General features: G+C 40.7%; 1 protein-coding gene across 3 annotated transcripts in view; it reads right to left on the bottom strand.

Moving 5' to 3' along the window:
• The window catches only part of ANO6 (anoctamin 6), a 202,198-nt gene that overhangs the window by 119,842 nt on the left and 58,897 nt on the right, over positions 1–23,459 (bottom strand). For all 3 annotated transcript variants that reach the window (XM_082666609.1, XM_082666610.1, XM_082666611.1), the window contains one exon: positions 3,524–3,603. In XM_082666609.1, the coding sequence (XP_082522735.1) occupies positions 3,524–3,603 (80 nt within the window). The remainder of the gene's footprint in view (positions 1–3,523; positions 3,604–23,459) is intronic.

The raw sequence follows: 23,459 nt of genomic DNA, 5'->3' as shown, positions 1-23,459 counted from the left end.
CTCAGTTCCCAGCCTCACTCTGGTCAATCCCTTTCCTCAGAGTCTGATACCTGTCATCACACACCCCATCTACTTTCAGGGTCCGTGTCCCAAAATGATGGTCACCAATCACATGGGCCCAGAGCATCCGACCATGCCACCGTTTCCTCGACAAGTTCCCTCTTGAACTAACTGCTCTGAAAATTCTAATGTAATGAATTACAGTTCATTGGCACAAGGGAACAGAAAATGTCAGAGAAGATATCAGTGTCAGAGGAAAAAACCAGCATGGCGCTGTACACCTTAAACTTACACTGTGCTATATGTTAATTATATCTCAATAAAACTGGGGAAAAAACGGTATGGAAAAATGTTCAGGATAAAACATTAAGTTAACAAAGCAGGTTATAAAACAGATTTTCATTGTGCTTAAACAAAAAACTGAACCACGACAGAGATGGTTTCCCACCAGAGTGAGATAACCAAGGGACTCTCTGTAAGGTCAGCCCTTAGCCAGGTCCCTTTCACCTTGACCCTCACCCACACATGCACCTCACCTCAGAGTGGGTCTACGTCTAGTTTCAACATGTTCCCAGCTCCTCACAAGCTTTGGGGTGGCAACACCACATGCACCTATGTTCACATCTTCATTCACCTTTTAACATGTCAGCGTGGTTTGGCTAAACTCACCCACTTCAGCCCACAGAGTGGAGCAGACAGTGGGGAGGGGCAACATGTGATCACGGGACAAACTCTGCCCTGCAAGGTGGCCGCTGTCTGCAGGCACATGAGGGATTCACAACAGCATTTCTTTACCCGTGATTTATGTAGACTACACGGCAATACTTTGTCTGACTAGTCACACTACACACCTGAATTGGGAAGGAAACCTTTAATGTACTTATCATGCCATAAGGAGCACTGCTCTCAGACCTTGTTTCAAACGAAAGAAAAACAAATTCTGAAGGAAACTAATAATGATAAGGATTTTGTCCTCCCTCTTGGCCAAACTATATAACTATATAAATACTATATAAATACAAAACTATATAAATACATTCTGTACAAAAACACTGGGCTCTTCATCCTTCTAAAATCTGAACTATTTGAGGATAAGGCCTGAGTAAACACGGTCTACGCCTTGTTTTATTTCCGTTCAACTCAGCAAACTGCGGCTGGACCTTCCGAAATGCCACCCGGAGAAGAACAGAAGGCTGATTATCCAGTTCCTTTTATTCTTCTCTCTCTTTTCTGTTTCCAATTTTGCTTTGCCTTTGGGCTCTTTTTTTTTTTTTTTTTGGCATATACATAGTTTATTTTTTATTTTGGGGGGCTCTTTTTGCTCCCAGTTTTGTACTGGTGTCCCTGTTTCTAATTCAAGATTTTGGTTTGGATCACCTTAGCTGACTCTGTCCTGGCATGTGCCCAATCCGCCACCTCCCCAACTGCAGCCACCCATTCTGACCGATGCTGTAACTTTCTGCCTACAAAAGAGGCTTCCCTTAAATATCGGGCCTGAGTCCCCTGAGTACCCTATTCTCAAGGCAGCTTCTATACCTCCGTTTGTTTACCATGGAGACAGCTCGGGATATACATGTTTACTATGGAACTGGGAGTACATGGGCTACTGTGATGCTGACGAGAAAACACAAGCAGCTATGTACGTGCTACACAAAGATGTGGCAGGCAATGATCATCAGATGTGTGAAAATTTATAAAGCACAAGAAAATCACAGATTCCTCCCTGAATATGATATGAACACACAATCAGAGAAAGATAATAGCCAGGATATAGAGATCTGATATCAACCACACAAATAAGGAAACTGTGATTAACAATTTCAGCATCAGGGCTTCCCTGGTGGCACAGTGGTTAAGAATCCACCTGCGAGTGCAAGGGACACGGGTTTGAGCCCTGGTCCGGGAAGATCCCACAGGCCTCAGAGCAACTAAGCCCGTGTACCACAACTACTGAGCCTGCGCTCTAGAGCCCGCGTGCCACAACTACTGAGCCCATGTGCCACAACTACTGAAGCCCATGCAGCTAGAGGCCCCGCTCCGCAACAAGAGAAGCCACCACAGTGAGAAGCCTGCGCACCACAACAAAGAGCAGCCCTCGCACAGCAACAAAGACCCAACGCAGCCAAAATAAATAAAGCTATTAAAAAAAAAAAAAAAGCAGTTAGAAAATAACAAAACAGAAAAAGGTCAGCTCCATGAGTCTGTACCAATATCATGCTCAAACGTGAAATATCTGTGTCAATTCTACTTTGGGGCTGTAACGGCAGAAGTCAGAAAAAAACACAAAACTGCTCTGTTACTTTAAGATGCAGGAATACTGGCGAGCATTCACAATTCTGCTTCACTGAAAATCTCACTGAATATAATAGAGAAGTCATTGAATACTATGTCTTTCCATTATACCCAAGTGATTTTCACAGTAGGCAATCTGCTAGTACACCACAGGAGTCCCACACTTTGAAATAAAATGGCATTGTGGATAGAGTCTCATGTGCCATCCCTTTTCAGTCCAGAGACCTGCCTAGTTTCCTTACTCTTGGCTGAATTGAGGGGACAATCCACGAAGAGTGTGTGGGAAGAGGGAAAGCACATAATGAGGTGGCTTTTTGTTGTTGTTTTTTTTCCGCTATCAATAAGATAATTGTGCCCTGCCGATTACTGGAGTGGCGACTACACATCATACTTTGAAAATTAAAAAAAGATTTTTCCATTGCTAAGTTGGTAGACAAGCCATTTGCAGCAGGGGGCAAAAATCAGTAAATCTAGGTGGATCCTGGCACGCTTTCCTTACACATCTGGTGCAATAACATGGTATAGGAATTAGAGACATACTTCTTCCCATCACCCTCTTCAAATAAGCCTAATATAAAACCTATTTAGTAAGGACATTCTCCACCAGGCATCCTATGTGCTTAATTTTCTTTAAACAAGGCATTAATAAAATCACAGTAGCATCTAATAAGATTTTTAATTCCTTGAGGGTAGGAACCATGGCTAATCTTTAATGAGTCTAATTTAGTGAGAGCACTTAGTTCCCTTCTTAGCAGAAACAACCAATAGAATATCCCTAGCCCTACAAGATGTATCCATATAGGTTGTGTTACTGAGGCTCCAGAATGAAAAAGGAATTGGACTGGTCAGTGGACCTGGATGTGCTCAGTAGAGACTGGTTTCCAGAGTTTTTGACAGCAGAAACTGGTAGCAGGGGTATCAATGAATAAAGGGGGAGTTTCAGACACACAGTGCTATTTTACTGCAGAACAAGTTCCCATTTGCTATTACAAGCAGCGTGAAGAGCGAGCTTACAGTGCATGATGCCAAGACGCTGTAGTTCAGGAACGTGCTCCCCAGAGGACGAGAGCTTTGCACACAGAGTCCTAACAGCGAGGCCTGTGCCAGATCTAGAGCCACTGAAGGCAAGAACTCATTTAAAAACAAAACAAAACAAAAAACCCTCTTTCTCCACTTTGTGAGAAACCTCTAGCTAACTGATACAAATTTAAGATAGAGTGGTAGTACTCACAAACTCCGGGGTTCGGAAATCCTGCTGACTTTCCAGTGATCCAAAACCGGAGACAATTGTCTGTTCAAGGTTTTCCAAGACTGAAAAGAAACAAAAAAACGAATAAATAAATGAGCATGATCTTCCGTTGGCTCACATACTTTTTTTTGCTTTTAAGTCAGCAGCATTGGCTTAACTATTTTTAGCGTCTGTGGCACACTTACAGGTTGACATTATTTAAGGCTTTTGGAAATCAGGACACTCAAAATCTTCAGTAGCTATTTCATCTACTAGACAATGCCACACTTGTAGGATATTAGGTCCTAAAATGCTCTGAGGCTAGATCTACCATGGAAAATCACTTAGCTTCTACATGGAAGGACATGGCAACTAAATGTTATAAAATTCCAGCTCAGGAACACTTTAGCCTATTGATGTTCTTTTCTCTTCCACATGTCAGGGAACTGATGTGGAGTCATTTTAGGGTAGTAACTTTCTGTTTTAAAATCTGTTGACTAGCACTATCTAACAGAAATATACTGGGAGCCAAACAAAATATTCTAGTAGCTACATTAAGAAAGAGAAATAGGTAAAATTATTTTTAGTAGTAAGATTTATTTAACCTGATATACCCAGATTATCATTTCAACATGTGTGTATTCAGTATAAAAAATTATTAGTGAACTATTTTACATTTGGGGGGTATTCTTATACTCACAACACATCTCAATTTGCACTAGCCACATTTCAAAAGCTCAATAACATCATGGGACCAGTGGTTACTACACTGGACAGCACAGTGTTAAGAGGGATAAAGGAACCAAATCCAGAAGGTGGGTTGTTCTGCAAGACACTAGTCTCCTCTTGTAAACACGTTCCTGATGTGAATAAAAGGGACTGTTCCAGATTAAAAGACACCAAGAGAACAAAACAACCATTTGCGGTGTGTGGCTCTGGGTTGGATCCTGGTTTAAACAATCCAGATATAAAAGACTTAAAAACAAACTGCGAAAATTTGAATACTGATTAAGTGTTGGGTTATATTAATATCGATAAGTATAACCACGTAATGGCCATGTAGAAAAATGTTCTTAGTTAAATAAACTTACATAAATAGTCAAATATTATTAAGCATTTAAATAAATATTCTCATTTATCAACAGGTCCAGCCTCTTCAACAAATCAATGACATGAAAAAGGTAGACTGTTAGAGATTTAAAGAGCCCTACGGAACAGAACTCCAACGTGTGTTTTTTCCCACACCACTGAACAATTAATTCAATTCTGACACGAGCTACCTGAAGGTAGCATCAGATTCCACAGTTTATGGGCTCAAGACTGCCCCCATTTCAGATGCCAATCGGACGTCCATGTTGTCACCTGTGCTTCTGACTAACTGGCTATAAATTGGAGGTTCCCACCACCCTCTCCTCAGGCTCAATTAATTTGTTAGAGTGGCTCACAGAACTCAGAGAAACATTTATTACATTTACCAGTTTAGTATAAAGGATGTTATAAAGCAGGGGTCCTCAACCCCCGGACCACGGACTGGTACCGGTGCCTGGCCTGTTAGGAACCGGGCTGCACAGCAGGAGGTGAGCGGTGGGTGAGCGAGCGAAGCTTCATCTGTATTTACAGCCGCTCCCCATCGCTCACATTACCGCCTGAGCTCCGCCTCCTGTCAGATCAGCGGCGGCATTAGATTCTCATAGGAATGCAAACCCTACCGTGAACTGCACATGCGAGGAATCTAGGCTGCACTCTCCTTGAGACTCTAATGCCTGATGATCTGAGGTGGAGCTGAGGCGGTGATGCTAGCGCTGGGGAGCGGCTGCAAATACAGATTATCATTAGCAGAGAGGTTTGACTGCACAGAGACCATAATCAATTGCTTGCAGACTCATATCTAAATTCTATCAGTGAGTGGCAAGTGACGATTAAGCTGCATCTTACGGAGTAGACTGGATATAAGCAACACACTTTGGGTGTCACTGTCTCCCATCACCCCCAGATGGGACCATCTAGTTGCAGGAAAACAAGCTCAGGGCTCCCACTGATTCTGTATTATGGCGAGTTGTATAACTATTTCATTATATATTGCAATGTAATAATAGAAATAAAGCGCACAATAAATGTAATGCCCTTGAATCATCCCAAAACCATCCCCCGCCCCTCCCCCATCTGTGGAAAAACTGTCTTCCACGAAACCAGTCCCCGGTGCCAAAAAGGTTGGGGTCCGCTGTTATAAAGGATACAGATGCACAGCCAGATGAGGAGGTACAGGGGCAAGGTGTGTGGGGAGAGGTGCAGAGCTTCCATGCCCTCTCCAGGCGCCCTGCTCTCCCCACAGCTCCACCTGTTCACCAACCTGAAGCTCTCCAAACCCTGTCCTTTTGGGGTTTTATGGAGGCTTCATTACAGAGGCATGAGTGATTGACGATCAGTGGCCATCGGTAATTGATTCAATTTGCCCCTCTCCCCTACCCCGGGGGTCAGGGGGGTGGGACTGAAAATTTCTACCCTCTAATCACTTGGTGGGTTCCCTGGGCAGCCAGCCCCCCTCCTTTGGTTACCTAGGGGCTGTCCAAGCACCTCATTATCATAACAAAGGGCATCTTTATCCCTCTCATCACGCTGGAAATTCCAAGAGTTTTAAAAAAGGAGCTCTGTGGGAATTCCCTGGCGGTCCAGTGGTTAAGGCTCCACACTCTCACTGCTCCAATCCCTGTCTGGAGAACTAAAACCCCACAAGCTGCGAGGTGCGGCCAAAAAATAATAATAATAAATAAATAAATAAATAAATAAATAAAAAAGGAGCTCTGTGACATGAACCAAGGAAGAACAAATATATATTTCTTATTACAAATCACAATATCACAACCACCATTAGCTATATGTGGTACTCAGCTGGATCTTAACTTGAACAAACCAGCTATAAAGGTTTGCTTTTATCAAAACTAGGGGTGGAAGGTTTGTTTGTATTTATCAAAACTAGGAAGTTTGAGTATGGGATAAGCATTAAGTTACGGTAAATTACTTTTAATTTTAAGAAGTGTGATGTTAGCTTTGTAGTGACTTTTTAATTGCATATTAATTTTTTTTTAATCCATTAGAGGCTTTCATGAAAGGAGAGACTGGGTTCCTATCAACCCAGAAAAATTCCCTTCAGTGGCCCCAAAGAAAGCTGGGTATGTATAGGTGAGAGTTATGAGATCTCTAAGTGATTGTTTAACAAAACCAAACTATCGGCCAACCACTCAGCTATTTGGCACATCACTAAGAAACATCCCAATATCTGGACTAGACTTCAGGTTCACTCAGAATCTTGCCCACTAAACTCATATCACTGTAAGCCTATGAACTGCAAGAAAGTGCCAGTAGTAAAGAACACAGACAAGTGATTCTAATGCTTCTGAAAAACTGAGTTCATCACAGGAGCCCTAAATGTGAACCAGAGCAGAAACAGGAAAGAGATGAGGTGAGCCATGGCTTGCAGAGCTGTGACCAGAGCCGAAATTAAGGTGCTTGCCCCTGAGAACTCCAGGGGCCAGGGGGCGACAGCAAGTACTACACAGTCTGTTACATTCAGCAAGTACTGCATAGTCTGTTACACTCAGGGAATTGTAATAAACTGGTTATTCCAACATCAGAACAAGTTGTCCAAGATAATTACATTCTTGCAGGCCACCTTTAAAACTTGCTAAAATGTGTTTATACTAGTGGCTGTGAGGGTGGGTTTTCAATTGGTGTTTTGCAGCTTGGTTTACAAGTAAGAAGAAAAGACCTTTTTATAGCAGTAAGATAGACACTGATGAAATTGTATCTGTGGTGCTTATGATTCACTTTTCTTTCCTGGCAGAACTAGCAAGTCAGAGAAACATCATACTGCAGGTATTTTTTTAAACAAGTACTGTAAACCTGATGGAGTGACTTGACTTTTGCATCTTATCTGGATTCCTTTAGAAAGAGATGCCCAATTTACCTATTACGTATCTGGGGTCAACAGATGGGACAGAGCTGCTGTTGTTGACATTTTTTTTTTTTTTTTAATGAAAGGATAAGCTTAAGAAAGTACAGGGCTTCCCTGGTGGCGCAGTGGTTGAGAGTCCGCCTGCCGATGCAGGGGACATGGGTTCGTGCCCCGGTCCGGGAAGATCCCATGTTCCGCGGAGCGGCTGGGCCCGTGAGCCATGGCCGCTGAGCCTGCATGTCCGGAGCCTGTGCTCCACAACGGGAGAGGCCACAACAGTGAGAGGCCCGCGTACCGCAAAAAAAAAAAGAAAGTACAAATTTTGCCTAAACACAGAGGAGAAAGAAGATGTATTGCCCAGATGTTCTATCAAATTAAAGGCATCTATGCAGCTTGACAGGATTTGTGAGAGAAAATATAGAACTATTTATAATTTTAGTTATTCTGTTGGTAATGGAAACTAATAGATTCACTGGTTAATGTCAACACAAAGTAGAACCTGTAAATTTGAGTGAATAAAACAGAAATGGCTTAATTGAAACATCATCCAGGTAGAACAAAGCTGCAGCTGTTGCTCTCATTACCTAATACAGTACTGAGAAGCAAATGGTTTATGATGCTAATATGATAATTATACTTCCCTACTGAGGGGCTCCAGTTACTGTTTGATATTCTCATTTCTGGTAATCTAACACAGTTGAAAAAGTTCATTTCTCAGCAAAAATAAAATAGTCAAAATCTAGGTGACACTTTGAGGGCTTTTTATTAAAATAGCTGCAGAATCAGGAAAAAGATTCTAAAAAGGCAAAAATGTTCATTTAATTTTCTTCTTTATATAAGTCATTTTAAAATGTAGTATTTTGAAATGCATTTTTCATATTGCCGTAATACCTCACTTTATACTACAGAAGTACCACCTTGGATGACACCATGATTAGCTCATTTAATTTTGGCACTTGGAATATAAAAAGCATGCGGTACCTCTGTGTTATCTGTTCATCACAAAGCTGCTGAGAGAACTGAAAACTGTTTATTCAATGAAAAATCTTTGGTCCTGACATGTTGATATAATTTTGTATGGATGCAATGTGAAAGTTCAACTGGAAGTCAGGTTCAACAAACATTCATTGCCTGGTTTATACATATTTTGCACAGTCATTGTGTTCTTAGGCCCTGGGAATACCAAGAAGAACCAGACAAAGTTCTCTCTTCTTGAGGAAAGGAATTTGAGACATGATAAATCCTATTTTGAGGATAATTAGTAAGTGCTAGGCTAGACAGACTAATGGAGTATTATAGGAATACCAAAGAAAACACTGTATACACATACATCAACTGGTTTACTATAGGCAAAACTCAAATAATTGAGGCTTTGGTCAAAAGAAACTCACTATTTACTTTTCCTAAATTTAATAGTAATTAATCACATAACAATTAGTTTAAAATGAAAGAAATAGAAACAATATTTTTAAAACTTTATCAATGCAGTTACTATAGTAAGATTAAAGGAATAAAGTCATTGGTAGTACTAGTTGACATACATGAAGGCCCCAACAGAAATGTCTAGAAGTCCAGTCACATTAATGAGTTAATAAGAGAACAGTAGAAACCTCACCAGAAAGTTGCAGTTCACATGATTACTTGTCTATCAATTAGAAATGGAAATCATCCCAACTGCAAAATGGAGAGGTAACTTCTACAGCAAAGATGATTGAGATTTACCTAAAATGGGCAATAAAACGAGCCATCATCTACATTTTATAACTTGGATAACCTATTATCCATCAGAAAACACAAAATGACCTCTCGGGAACGTCATGCGTAAGGCCCAAAGACTGCCTGATAAGCAGTGCCCAGCAATAAAAGTAATCAGAATTAGGCATCCACACTATATCTAACTTACAGCATCAGTATGGCAGGTCATTGGGTCCAAATGACATCTTCTTTATGGTGACTGGTTGTGAATGAAATGGTCAGAGGCATAGCAAGTATATGAGAGATAGCAGGTGAAAACAGACCGTGGCCTGGTGCAAAGGGCACTGTGCATGGATTAAGGGGATTGATTGGGTTGACCTGCAACTTAGTTGCATGATCCTGAGCAATGACCTATTCTCAATTTATCTGAAACTAGTTAAAAAATTACTTTCCCTGGTTATCTTACAGGTTGTGCAAAGAATACAAATGACAATTCAAAATCATGTTAAAAAAATAAAACACTATCTAAATATAAATTAAGTTCACGTACATAGAACATAATCATATCATATCGTGACATGAAGAAATGTAAACAGAAATTTCCTGAGGGTGTTATAACATGCCTGGCACTTCTAAAGGTCTGATCTTACTTAATCTTCTTTGTATCCTCGTTTTCACAGATGATGAAAATTTAGATATCATTAGTTGCCTGAAGTCAACGACTAGAAGTGATACAATGGCAGTCTGAATCTGACTCCAAAACTGGACATCTTTTTGAATTCACTAATGTCTCCTAAGCTGCTCTAAATAATTCCAAGGGGTCCCCTGATGCTAAATGTAACTTGGTAATGAATTAAAATAGCACGGTAAGTCAGAAAAGTATTAACTTGACTAACACATCTTGAAAAACAAATAATGAAAAAAAAATGCAGTGAAATTTATTGGTATAGTACTCACAATTAGAAGAATTAATGGAAAAGTTCCACAAAATAAACAAACAAATACAATATTCTGACAAGTGGCTAAAGATATTCACATGCCAAGGATGGAGCTAGGTGATGAAGAGGGTATAGAAACTGTCCTCAGGAATCCCATGATCTAGTGAATGTACAATTAAAGAAGTGTTAAAAGAATGGGCCATATTGCCTTAGGAATGAAGATATGGTCACATATCCAGATTGAGCAGGACGTCTAGTGATCTGCCAAGCATCCTATACCTATACCTATACCTCTCTTCTCCCACTGGACTAGAAGTCTCTGAAAATTGGATCTCAGCATATATCTAATGTTTAACCTGAATAACCTGGCACTCACCAGCCACTATTTTTAAAGCAACCACACACTGGGACCACCATTTCCTGTCACTCCGTAATTTCCAGATATCATGTGGGCCTGCCCAGTCTCACTCCCCACACCACCTAAGGCTAAGCCTATACCCCACGTGTCGCATCATCCTATGATATCGTATTTGGTCTCCAGGTTCCAGTGTCTCTTTCTCTGGCTTCAGTTTTACAGGATCCACTGCAGTTTGGTGATGGGAAGGGGAAAATCGATTTTCCCTATTATCCAAAGGCTGTAAACTTAAAGATTATAGGCCCTGTAATATTAAATGCTATTCTAAAATGGGTCCAAAGAGTCATTATTAATGAAAATAAAGTTAATAATGAAATATAAAACACAACGACAGGAGAGTTCCTTTCAAGGTTAAGACGGCTGCGTTTTACCCCCCAGGGCAGTGGACTTGGTTCACAAGACCTCTATGCAGTATAACCCTGTGGCTTCAGGCACATCACTCAACCCTAAGTCTCAGTTTCCTCATCATTAAAATGTGGATTATAATGCCTACATCAGAAAGTGGAGAATAAATTAACTGACACATATATAAAAGTGACTCGAAGACTGTTAAGTACTGTATAACTATTGGGTACTTTTAAAAAAAACTTCATTCTTTAATAAATTTTGGCATCCTTTACCTTGTTAGGCACCCATTTTTCCCTCTGACTTTTTACCTTGACTATCCCTACCATTCATTCCTTTTATAAGAAAATGAATTTAAACATAGAAAAAGATAACATTAATTCAGCAAATATTTCTGAATGACCTCAGTGGCCTAAGCACTGCTGGCTACTAACTTTCAATGAAAAGAAATGTGAATCAGGAAATGTTTCTTCACTTTTCTGAATCTGGATGGATCAGCCTCTTACCACAGCTTGCTACTGACATATAAACTAAACTGTGGCATTCTCTTCTAATCATTCCGGGAATGCAAATTCCAAATTGAATTTGATGGTTTCTTTTAGAGTTCTGTTTTTCCCATCTTCAGAAATACAAAAGTGTGCTCTCTCTCTCATATTTCTGGAAGTGAAAAAAACAGCTAAAGTGGGAAGAAGCAAAAAAGCACTTATGAATATGTCAAATTTGTTAGGGTAAGAACATTTTCTTCCCTTTTTTTTGGACTCATGACTAGGACCCAGTACTACCCTTCAAGTAATTTAGAATATAAATATTTTCCCTACATTATGGTAAAAACTGCCTTGTTTCAAAGGTGCCCCCTGTTGTATCTCCCTTCTTGATTAATGTATTAGCATTGATTCAACCACCTAAACTACAGCTGGGGCCATTTTTGACTTTTCTCTTTCCCCCACTCTTGATATTTGGTCAGTCACCAAGTTTTATCCTTTTTATATTCAATCTTAACCTTAGTACATTCTACCTGGAATGCACCTCCCCTCACCACCATTTTACCCTTTCTTTAAATTTTTTTTTCAATGTCACCATTTACGTACCAGGTTAAGTTAGTTGCCTCAACCTCACATTCTTATAGCACTTTGCAGGTCTAGTAAAACCTGTCATATCACTATGAAAGGTGTCCAAACACTGAACTGTTGCATTATTAGTTATTAAAATATAGTATTTTCAGTTGGTCTTCTGGTTAGAGTGTGGAAAAGAAATAAAAATTAGTGATTATTATAAATAAATTTGCAGCTTATATGGAACAGAGTCCCAAATAATCACATAGTAGTTACTCTCTCACAAACTGGTCACCTCCAAGAAGATAAAATCTGGAAAAAACATACATGTCCATCCCCTTTATCACACTGTATGGTCATGACTTGCTTTTCTTCTCCACTTGGTCCCGGAGCTCCTAGAGGGCAAGTCACTGTCTTAATTTATTGTTTCCTCAGAACCTGAAGTAATACCTAGCATATTATGGATACTCCGTACATGAGCGAATAAATGATGGAATGAACTATAAATGCTTTGTCACTCTAGAAAAGTTACTAGTGCTCAATTCCTCAGAATGAATTTAATTACCTATGTAATAATAAGAGAGTTTTTATATTTCCAGAAATATATTGCATTGGGCCACACTGGGATATGTCCACATACAAAACAGGCCAATAGGAAAGTGTCCCTTCAAGATAATAGTCTTCAAATGCTTGGACAATATTTACAAAAAGGAGAGGCTCTGCTTCCCCTCCACCCTGCCCACTGCTCCAGCAACGCATCAGGCAGGAACATTTCCTACCTGCAGCACCGAAGACTTCACAGCAGAAGGAAAGGCGGACAGTTTGGTGAGTCCCTTGGGCATCTCACCCTCCCAGCCCTACCCCAAGTGGCAACTCTAAGGATTTCTACCATCCACAAATAACAATACTAGGCCTGAGAAGAGCTTCAGTAAACACAATTTTCTCCATCTTGTTACATTCCCAGTGACGTTTAGTGCTGTTTTCCTCTTATTAGCCTTTCCCTATTCCCACAAACTTCCCTCAATAATTCAGCTCCAAAAATATCCCTGGAAGTTAAACATGTCTCTTTCTGAACTCACATTATTCACTCTCATATACCAACCACATTAGCTAATACTTTTTTTTGGGGGGTGGGGGGCAGGGTACACGGGCCTCTCTCACTGTTGTGGCCTCTCCCGTTGCGGAGCACAGGCTCCGGACGCGCAGGCTCAGCGGCCATGGCTCACGGGCCCAGTCGCTCCGCGGCAAGGGGGATCTTCCCGGACCGGGGCATGAACCCGTGTCCCCTGCAGTGGCAGGCGGACTCTCAACCACTGCAGCACCAGGGAAGCCCAGCTAATACTTTTATAGAAAAGCACAATGTATATCACAAACCTACCAGATTCTAACTGAATTCATTAGTTCCTTTTCATCTAAAAAAGTTATTATAGTAACATATATAAATCATAAAAGTTGCCATTTAAATCATTCTTAAGTGTACAATTTGGTGGCATTAATTCTGTTCACAATGTTGTACAACCATAACCACTGTTTCCAAAATTTTTTTTTTTAAAATCACCCCAGAGACTCTGTAACCATTAAGCAATAACTCCTCATGTCCTCCTCCTGCTAATTCATAGTAACCTCTAATCTACTTCCGGTCTCTATGAATTTGCCTATTCTACATATTGCCTATAAATGGAGTCACATACCACTTGTCCTTTTGCCTCACTTGGCATAATGATGTCAAGGTTCATCCATGTTGTATTGTGTATCAGAACTTCATTCCTTTTTCTGGCTGAATAACACTCCATTGTATGCATATACCACATATTGTTTATCCACTCCTCTGCTGATGAACACTTGGATTGTTTCTACCTTTCGGCTATTGTGAATAATACTACAGTGAACAACAGTGTATACGTAACTGTTTTAGAGCCTCTGTTTTCAGTGCTTCTGTGTATATACCTAGTAGTGGAATTGCTGAGTCATGCAGGATTTTGACGTTTAGCCTTTTGAGGAACCACCAAATTGTTTTCCGCAGTGGCTGCACCATTTTACGTTCCCATCGGCAATGTATGAGTGTGTCAATTTCTCCATATCTTTGCCAATGCTTGTAATTTTCTGTTTTTTAAAAACTTCTAGCCATATTAGTAGGTGTGAAATGATGTTGTGGTTTTGATTTGCATCTCCCTAATGACAAATGATGCTGAGCATATGCTACTGACCATTTGCAGATCTTCTTTGGAGAAAGGTCTACTCAAGTCCTTTGCTCATTTTCTACCTGGATCGTTTGTCTTTTTGTTGAGTTGTAGGAGTTCTTTATTATTCTGGATATTAAAGCCGTATCAGATATATTATTTCCTAATGTTTCTCCCACTGTTCTTCTTTTCACTTTCTTGATAATATCCTTTGTTGCACTAAAGTTTTTATTTTGATAAAGTCCAATTTATCTATTTTGTTTTTGTTGTCCATACTTTTGGTGTTATATCTAAAAATCCACTGCCAAATCCAAGGTCATAAAGGTTTACCTCTATGTTCTCCTAACAGTTTTATAGTTTTGGCTCTCGTATCTAGGTTTTTGACCCATTTTTAGTTAACTTTTTTTTTTTTTTTTTTTTTTTTTTTTTGCGGTACACGGGCCTCCCACTGCCGCGGCCTCTCCCGCTGCGGAGCACAGGCTCCGGACGCGCAGGCTCAGCGGCCATGGCTCACCGGCCCAGCCGCTCCGCGACACATGGGATCCTCCCGGACCGGGGCACGAACCCGTGTTCCCTGCATCAGCAGGCGGACTCCCAACCACTGCGCCACCAGGGAAGCCCTTAGTTAACTTTTATATGTGATGTGAGGTTGGGGTCCAACTGCATTCCTTTGGCATATGGAAATCCAGCCGTCAAAACAACATTTGTTAAAAAAAAAAGCCTCTTCTTTCCACATTGAGTGTACTTGGCACCTTTTTCAAAAATCAATTGGCCATTTCTGGCCAGTTTCTGAACTCTCAGTTCTATTCTGTTGGTCTATATGTTTATCCATGTGCTAGTATCACACACTTTTGATTACTGTAGCAGCTCTCTGGTAAGTTTTGAAATCAGTAAATGTAAATCCTCCAATTTTGTTCTTTTTCAAAATTGTTTTGGCTATTCAGGGCCCCCTGCAATTCCACATGAGTTTGAGTCAGCTTTTTCAATTCTGCAACCTTTACCATTTTAACAAACATATTTTGAAAATTTTAGATTTAATAACATGAACAATAATCAATCTTAAAACTGAAGACTAATTTTTATTTAATTTTACCAATTTGGTATTGTTTTTTAAAAACTTGGCTAAGAGAGTTGATGTTCTATAAAGGACAAATAGTATTAATTATAGAAGTATGTTCCAACAACATCTTGCAACGCTATCACTATCACTCAGCAGTCCAATTGGTTCAAGTCTCTTAAGACCCCCAGAGTTCCCAGTGGAATACCACCCTGAGTTTGAAGTTGGCTATGGCTCAGCTGAAACTTGGTCCTAGTCACTGATCTGTCAGTTTCCAGATTATAGTGATTATACATGTCCTGGGGATGAAAGAAGATACCACACTTAAATTTCTACTGTCTTTAAACTCAAGGCCAGCGTAGGCCTGATTTCACAATCAGTTTTTAAAGCCTAGGAGGGACGGGAACATAGAAATACAAGGAAAAAAACACTATAGGTCCACATTCCCTTATCCAAAACCTTTGATGCCAAAATGTTTGTGTTTCAGAATTCAGAACTTTTCAGGATTCAAAAAGAAAATAATTCTTATCTGTATATATTGTATATTACTATGCACCCTCAGTGGGGTCTGGGACAGTACCTCTTACTCAACCATGGTCATGTTTTGCAGCCAAAAATGTGAACACTCTAAGTGGGATGAATAAAAAATATAAGTAGTCTCATGTGGGTTGAGGTCATGTTTTTTTCAACAGATCTGTCCCGTTTTGTAACATGAATTACCAAAAACATTTTTTTCTAGCACTTTTTGGATTTTTGAGTTGTGAGTAAGGGTTTGTGAAAGTTTAACTACTAAGAATGTATTTAGCACACAATAACAGGAAAACTCTATTACAGCAGCTTGTCATATATACACAGAGCAAAAAGCCTGAGATTGCCTTAGAATGCAAGACTAAGAAGGAGGGACCCCTAGACTTCTATCTCTTCTCAACATCTCACAAGCTGAGTGTTTAGCAAACCAGTAATCAACTACAAATAAAATCTAACCTAGAAAGTGAACCCTAAATTTGCATAAAAGGAAAACCAGAATTGATATATCATTTTTAATTATCAAATTGACAGAAGGTAGTTATTAATACCTAATATTAGCGAAGATGCAGGGAACACGTACAGATATTGCCAGTGTCAGGTTGTATAAGTTTCTGGGTAGCAATTTGACAAATGTAGCAAAAGTTTTAATATTAGTCATACCCTTTGAATTTATAATTCTATTTCTAGGAAACAATACTTGCTTTCTTAAATCAACTAGGATACAGCTATATGATAGTACATAATGCAATTATTTAAATTAATTTTGTAGGGAATATTCATGACAAGGAAAATTTTAACAATGTGTTTTAATGTGAAAAGTAGATTATAAAACTAGATTATAGTATATACCCCAAATAATTGAAAACAGGAACTCAAATATTTGTCCACCTATGTTCATAGCAGGATTATTCACAAGAGCCAAGAGGTAGGAGCCATACAAGTGTTCATCTACGGATGAATGGATAAACAAAACATACAATGGAATATTAGTTAGCCTTAGAAAGCAAATTCTGACACCTGACAACATGGGTGAATCCTAAGGACATTAGGCTAAGTGAAATTAGCCAGTCATAAAAGGCCAAATACTATATGAGTCCACTTACATGAGGTCCCTGCGTGGTCAGATTCAGAGAGACAGAAAGCAGAATGGTGGCTGCTGGAGGCTGGGGGAGGGAGGAATGGGGAGTCATTGTTTAATGGGTGCAGTTTCAGTTTTGCAAGATGAACAAGTTCTAGAGATGGATGGAGATGATGGTTGCACAACAATGTGAGTGTATTTTATGCCACTGAACTATACACTTAAAAATGGTTACAAAATGGTAAACTTTAGGCTATGTGTCTTTTACCACAATGAGAAAAAAAGGGTCGTTTAAAAATGTCTGCTAACAATTGTGCATAAGGCAGTACCAGGCAGCAGGGGCTGGGGGTTCTTAGATGAGCAGAAACAAGGTCTGTGTCATGCTCTACGCTCCTTAGTAGAAACCTCTCTAAAGTCCATAACCCCGGTTGGTGCTGGTGAGTGTGGAGGGCTCTTGTGGTGCTCGGGCTTTTATCACCTTGCCTGTATTTTAACTCTCCTCTTTGCCATGAGCCATTTTCCAATAAACGGAAGAGGATATAAAACAAACCAAAAAACCCTACATATACTGCATGATTTAAAATTTGTGTGGAGGTAAAAATAAACTTAAGCAAAAGATAATGGGTGGCAGAATATCAAGTGTTTTTATTTTAATGCTTGTCTATGTTTTTCAAATTTTCTACAGTGAACATATACAAAACATGAACATGTCAAGAAACATCTCGGTCTTAACATGCTCAAGCCAAAGTTCTTGACTTCTTCCCTGCACTCTGCCTTCTCCCCCTCCAAAAAGACTTGCTATGCCCCAGGTCTTCCCCATCTGGGTAAGCGGCCCCCAAATCCACCAAATAAATGAGACCAAAATTGTTGGGATTGTCCCTGCCCCCTTTCCCTCATACCTTCACATTCAGTTCCTCAATAAATCCCATCAGTTGAATTTTCAAAATCTACCCAGAAACCAGCTACTTCTCACCATTCCCATAGGGCCTAGATAATAACAGATAATACTCAGAGTGCTTAATATGCTCCAGTTCCTGTTTCATAGCTAAATTCTTTTTATATATGAACCCATCTCATCCTCACAACTGCCCTATAAGGTAAAGATAAGTATTGTAGTTTCCTTTATATCACTGGTGAAGAGGCACAGAGAAGCCAAGTATTTTGCCCAAGATCACACAGCTCATGAGCAGGAGAATCCTTATTTGAACCCAGGAGCCCATAGGCTATGCTTGTACCTACTATATTACACTGGCCTTGGGTAGCTTGCGCTGCTGCAATATTCAAGTCTCTGTTCAATATCCCAGCCTTGGAGATGCTGCCCCTCAAATCCTAACTTACACAGTCCCAGAGCAGAGCCCCTGTTCTCCGTCACCTTGCCCTGCTGTACTTTCCTTTAGCATTTAACTAATAATTACTTACTCATATATTATGTGAGTTCTATGTGGGCAGAGATTTTGCCTTGTTTGTAGCTGAATCCCAAACACCTAGGATAGTTCCTGGGTCAAGGCAGGCACTCTGCAATTCTCTGCTGAATGGCCAAACGGATGCCTGACTTCTCGAAGGCTGGCTGCTAGAGTTGGACAGACCTGAATTCAGAGCCCAGACCCATCACTTTCTAACTGCGACCTTAGGCAGCTTATTCAACCTTTCTCTGCCTCAGAGTCTACACTGAAAAATGGGACTGATTGTACTTCCTCTCAGGGTTGTTTGCAAGAAGAGATGGTCTGTGGCATGTAAAGTGTTCAGCATGGTACCTGAACACAGTAGACACAAGATAGGTATTAGCCATGAGCATTACAGAGTGAGAGGGAAAACAATGTTATTTTTGAACCATCCTGAAGCTCTTTTCAATTTCTAAAAAGGAGTATAGCCTTTGGAGTATGTCAAGAAATAAAAATGCTGACAGCAGTCTATTAAATGTTCCGTTGTATCAAAAATTAGGAAACTGTATGTAAATTCAGTCTAATACTGAAAATGAAGAAAACTCAAGAAATGTAAATCCCATTTTTATGCATCCTCTACTGTATTAATATTTAGATATTTCTAACTCATGCCCATTACTTAAATTTTGAATGTGCGGATGCATTTTTCAAGCCATCAGTTAAATAACGGACTGAGAGTACAAAAATTCCTTCCAAATGAATCAGTTTTAAATGGTTCAGGATATTATCTTAGGCTACAGAGAACTGAATGCCTACACCGTGAAAGCGATTTAAATTCCCATTCGAACAGCCCATAGTGCTGCCACTGTGGGATGAGAAAACGGGAAAACGGGATGAGAAAATAAAGGGCAAAATCCCAGCAACACAAGCCTCATCCACCTCCTCCTTCACCATTCAATAGCCCAGTAGCCTCGGGGGACTGCTCAGAAGTGGGGCACCCAGACCGTGTCCCCAGTCCCAGTCATTCCCTTCTGCTAAAAGAGTGGCAAGGGTCATGTGGTACTAATACGTGGCTGTTTGAGGGAAGCTCTGGTTTGGGATGTGAAGGGGGGAATCACAGCATGAAGCATCTGGCCCTGTGCCCCAGGGTGCTGATCTCTTTCTACAGGACCGCAGCCCTCGTGACAAGTGTCCCTCTAAGATGGTCCCAGGAATGCGGATAACTCCAAACCACTATTCTTAGTCTTCTGAGCACAGAGTTTCTGAGCTGTGAATATAATGCTTTAGAAGGTTTGAACCCATGCTATTCGCTCCACAGAAAAATAACCATCTCTTCATGTCTCATCTCTCATTACGCTCTGATTGTGTAACTTGAAATACTAGTTCAGTTGCCAGCTAGTAAGGACCTCCTACTACTCTCCCCAGCAGATCGGTGTTGGGGAGGGGGGGGCACGGTGACAGAGGAGGCAGGCAGATCCAGACAGGAACATCCCATCCCAATTTGGGAGCTCTTTCAATGGGTTAGAAAGCCATGTCTTTTGGAATTCCATCAGGGACTTCAGTCATGGGATTATCCTCCAGCTGGCCAGAAGCAGTTAAGGCAGTCCAGGCATTTCTACTCCAGAAAATACCACAAAGTAGTTCTTAAATTGAGATTTCCAAAATAAATAGACCTCTGAACCTAGCGAAATCACGTTAGAGATACAAAGTATTTAAATTTTCTCAAAATATTAAAAAAATTTAACGTGCTAATTGCAGAAATCATAGTACAAATGACTGCCTCTCCCTAGGCAGTGAATAATAATCCTGAGACTTGTTCCAGGATCAGAGGTCTTAAGTTACTGGTCCTCTGTGAGTTTATCTCATGCCTGCTTTTGTCCTGGTCCTTCCTGTCCCTGTACCAAGTTTATGCAAATATAAGTTTATTATTTCACACAAAGTAACACCTATCATTGGGACTTCCCTGGTGGCGCAGTGGTTAAGAATCCTCCTGCCAATGCAGGGGACACGGGTTCGAGCCCTGGTCCGGGAAGATCCCACATGCCATGGAGCAACTAAGCACGTGCGCCACAACTACTGAGCCTGCACTCTAGAGCCCACAAGCCACAACTACTAAGCCCGCGTGCCGCAGCTACTGAAGCCCACAGGCCTAGAGCCCATGCTCCACAACAAAAGAAACCACCGCAAAGAGAATCCCGTGCACCGCAATGAAGAGTAGCCCCCGCTCGCCACAACTAGAGAAAGCCCGCGCGCAGCAACAAAGACCCAGCGCAGCCAAAAATTAATTAATTAATTTAATTAAAAATAATAATAATACCTATCATTTATTTAGCATGCAACGTGAGCTAAGCACTACAGCTGGTCTTGGAGATGTAAAAATAGCCAGGAAGACACTGGCATGTAAAGGCTTTACGTAAACAAACATACACGTGACGTCCAGTGAAAACAGATGCCTGCACAGTGCTGGGGAGCAGAAGAAGAGATTCCCGAGCCAGCCTGGCTGGGTTTGGAGGAGGCTGCCTCTGATACGAGCCCTGAAGAAACAGGAGACCATCTAAGAGGCGGCTCTGACAGGAGAATCCAGACTGGAACTAACATAATGATGGTAGTAGTGGGGATGAACAGAATTAGATTAAGTCCAGTGATATTAAGGCCTTAGACTCAACAGCCTGATTGGAGAGGAAGGTAAGAGATGCCTAGACCAGGAGTCCTGTCTGACCTGGGCATCTGGGGTCACTAAGCTAGAAGGGGCTTTCAAATCTCCAACTCCTCCTTCACCAATTTCAGTAGGAAATCTTAACCCTCTATTTTGTAGAGAAAGTGGAAAACTAGATGCTTTCAGATGGAAAAATCGCTAAGTTCCATTGCCAAATCAACCAAACTACATTCATTTATTCATTCAACCAACAAGTATTTTTGAGTACCTGCCATGTGCCGGCACAGGGCAAGGCTCTGGGGGATGCAGAGTAGCTGGAGACCTTGCCCTCCCCCGACCCCTTCACCCTGTCCACCCTGCTCAGACTAGAGCCCCCTCCCATGCCTTGGTTTCCATTCTCAGTGGCCTTCTCATGATTGAACATTCAGCATTTTCCCCAACAACTTCAATCGACTCTTTATTTGCCCCTTACTGACATTTTTCATGCTCAAAATTCTTCCATCTTAAAAAAAAAAAAAGCCCCTCTCCTTGGGCAATGTAAGCAGGATCAAAATGTCAAATGTGCACACCCTTTGTCCCCACAATTCCACTTTAGGAACTTATTCCACAGAAATTCCTGTACACATATGAAAGAAATACGCAAGTAATATGAAAGTAATATGAACAAGTATGTTCAGAGTAGCATCATGGGAGAGAGCAAAAATGACTAAATAAAACTCAAATATCCAGAGAATACTGCAGCATAATAGAATACTGGACATCTGCTGTATATAGCCAGATGTCTAAACTATACAGATAAGAATACAAGCTTTAGCAGACTATAGAGCGATAAGCCCAGTTTTTTTTAAAGTAAATGTGTAAAAGTGTGTGTATGTGGTAGCACATGCACAGAAAAATCTTGAAGGATTTGAAGCCTCAACTTATTAACCTCTTGAAGCCTCAACTTATTAACAGTGGTGATAAATGAGGGAATGTGATTATGGAGGTTATTCTCAGTCATATTTTTTAAGGCTTAAAATTTGTATAGGTTATTCTCAGTCACATTTTTTAATGCTTAAAATTTGTATAGTGTATATGTATATTCATACATACTGCTTTGGTAATCAGAATAAAACAATAAAGACAAGAAGCTTTCATAAAAGGAAACACAACAAGTTTACCAGCCTTTTCCACTGCATCTATTGCATTATAACATAGTCCAAAATCCTTGCTACTACTGCCAGGGCTGTAGGTGACCTGGCACCCCTCTGACAGGGATTCAGCCTCTATTACCTAGCACCCGGCTCCAGCTAAGGTCATGCATGAGTTACACACAGATAAATCTAATGTCTGTTTCGTTTTGTTTTGTTGCCTTATTTGAGATCTCAACAATTATAGACACATGTGACCATGACTTCTTGTGAAGACTCTCTTCCCTTGCTTTCCTTTCTTGGAGGTTCTTCCATCTTGCTGGTCGCCTCTGTTGGCACCTCCTTCCTAACTGAACCTTTACGTCTAAAACTATTCAGGGCTCTACCCGAGGCCCACCCCTCTGTAATCTACCCCATGGCATCTGTTAACACCTTTAGGCTAAAGCTTCCAAGTGCAGCGTTCTATTTCGGATGTCTTTTTTGAACACCAGATTTATACATCCAACTGCCTATGTGACACTTCCACTTGGAAACCTCCCAGGCATCTCAAATGCAGTGTTCACACAGGACTTATGTTTACACATGCACATGTACACACACACACACCTCTATTCTTTCTCCATTATTTCCTATTTCAGTAAATGGCACCACTGTCTATGCAGCTCATCAAGCCAGAAACCTGGGTGTTCTCCTAGACTCCCATCTCCCCCTCATCCCCACAGCCAACATTCACCATCCTACAGTGCTCTGTATTTCTTGATTCTGTCCTCCTCTCTCACCTTACACTGCCAAGCCCCCAGCAGCCCTTATCTGGACCACAGCACTAATCTCCTGACCTGCCAGCAACTTTCACCCCTCCCCCCCAATCCTTTCTCCCTTCAGCAGCCAAAGTGACCTCTGAAAATGCAATTCTGACCCAGTACTTTTCTGATTTAAACCCTTTAGTGGCTTTCTATTAAGAATCAACTTTCAAATTTATGACAAGCATGTGTTGTTTCTGTAGTGGGGCAAAATAAGAACAATAATTTTTAAAGAAGTCCAGTTAAAAAGAGACTGAAGCATGATGAGAGCAGGGGTTATATCTATTTAGTCTGATGGAGACCCTCAGTTCCCAGCCAAGGTCTCTGCACACAGTTGACCCTAATAAATATTGACCGACTGAATAATGAGTGAATGAACTAGATACAGCAGAACCTAGGATGGCCATAGAGTTGAGGAAGGTATACTTTTGTTTGTTGTGCTTTGTTTTGTAAGATTAAATGTGTATTCACATGATGTATATTACATATTCATACACACATGCGCATATTGATGGGCAAGGGTGAAAGAAAGGGAAAAAAAGAAGTTGAGGCAGTATCCCCTGAAGGCTTCCATTTCCTCTCTGGTTTAAGAAGATGACCTACTAAGAATGAGGGAAAAGGGTGTGAAATAAGAACATGAGGAAAGCAGTGAGAGTTGGAAATCATTTCTGTGATTGATAAGAGCTGGCTAGCTGTGTGGGGTTCAGTTTCTGTTACGATTTTTTCCTGAG

This window comes from Grampus griseus, assembly GCF_964374135.1.
Source record: "Grampus griseus genome assembly, chromosome: 11".
NCBI classification, from domain to species: Eukaryota; Metazoa; Chordata; class Mammalia; order Artiodactyla; family Delphinidae; genus Grampus; species Grampus griseus.
Note: the sequence above shows the minus strand (reverse complement) of the source record. Positions and strands in the feature narration are given on the sequence as shown.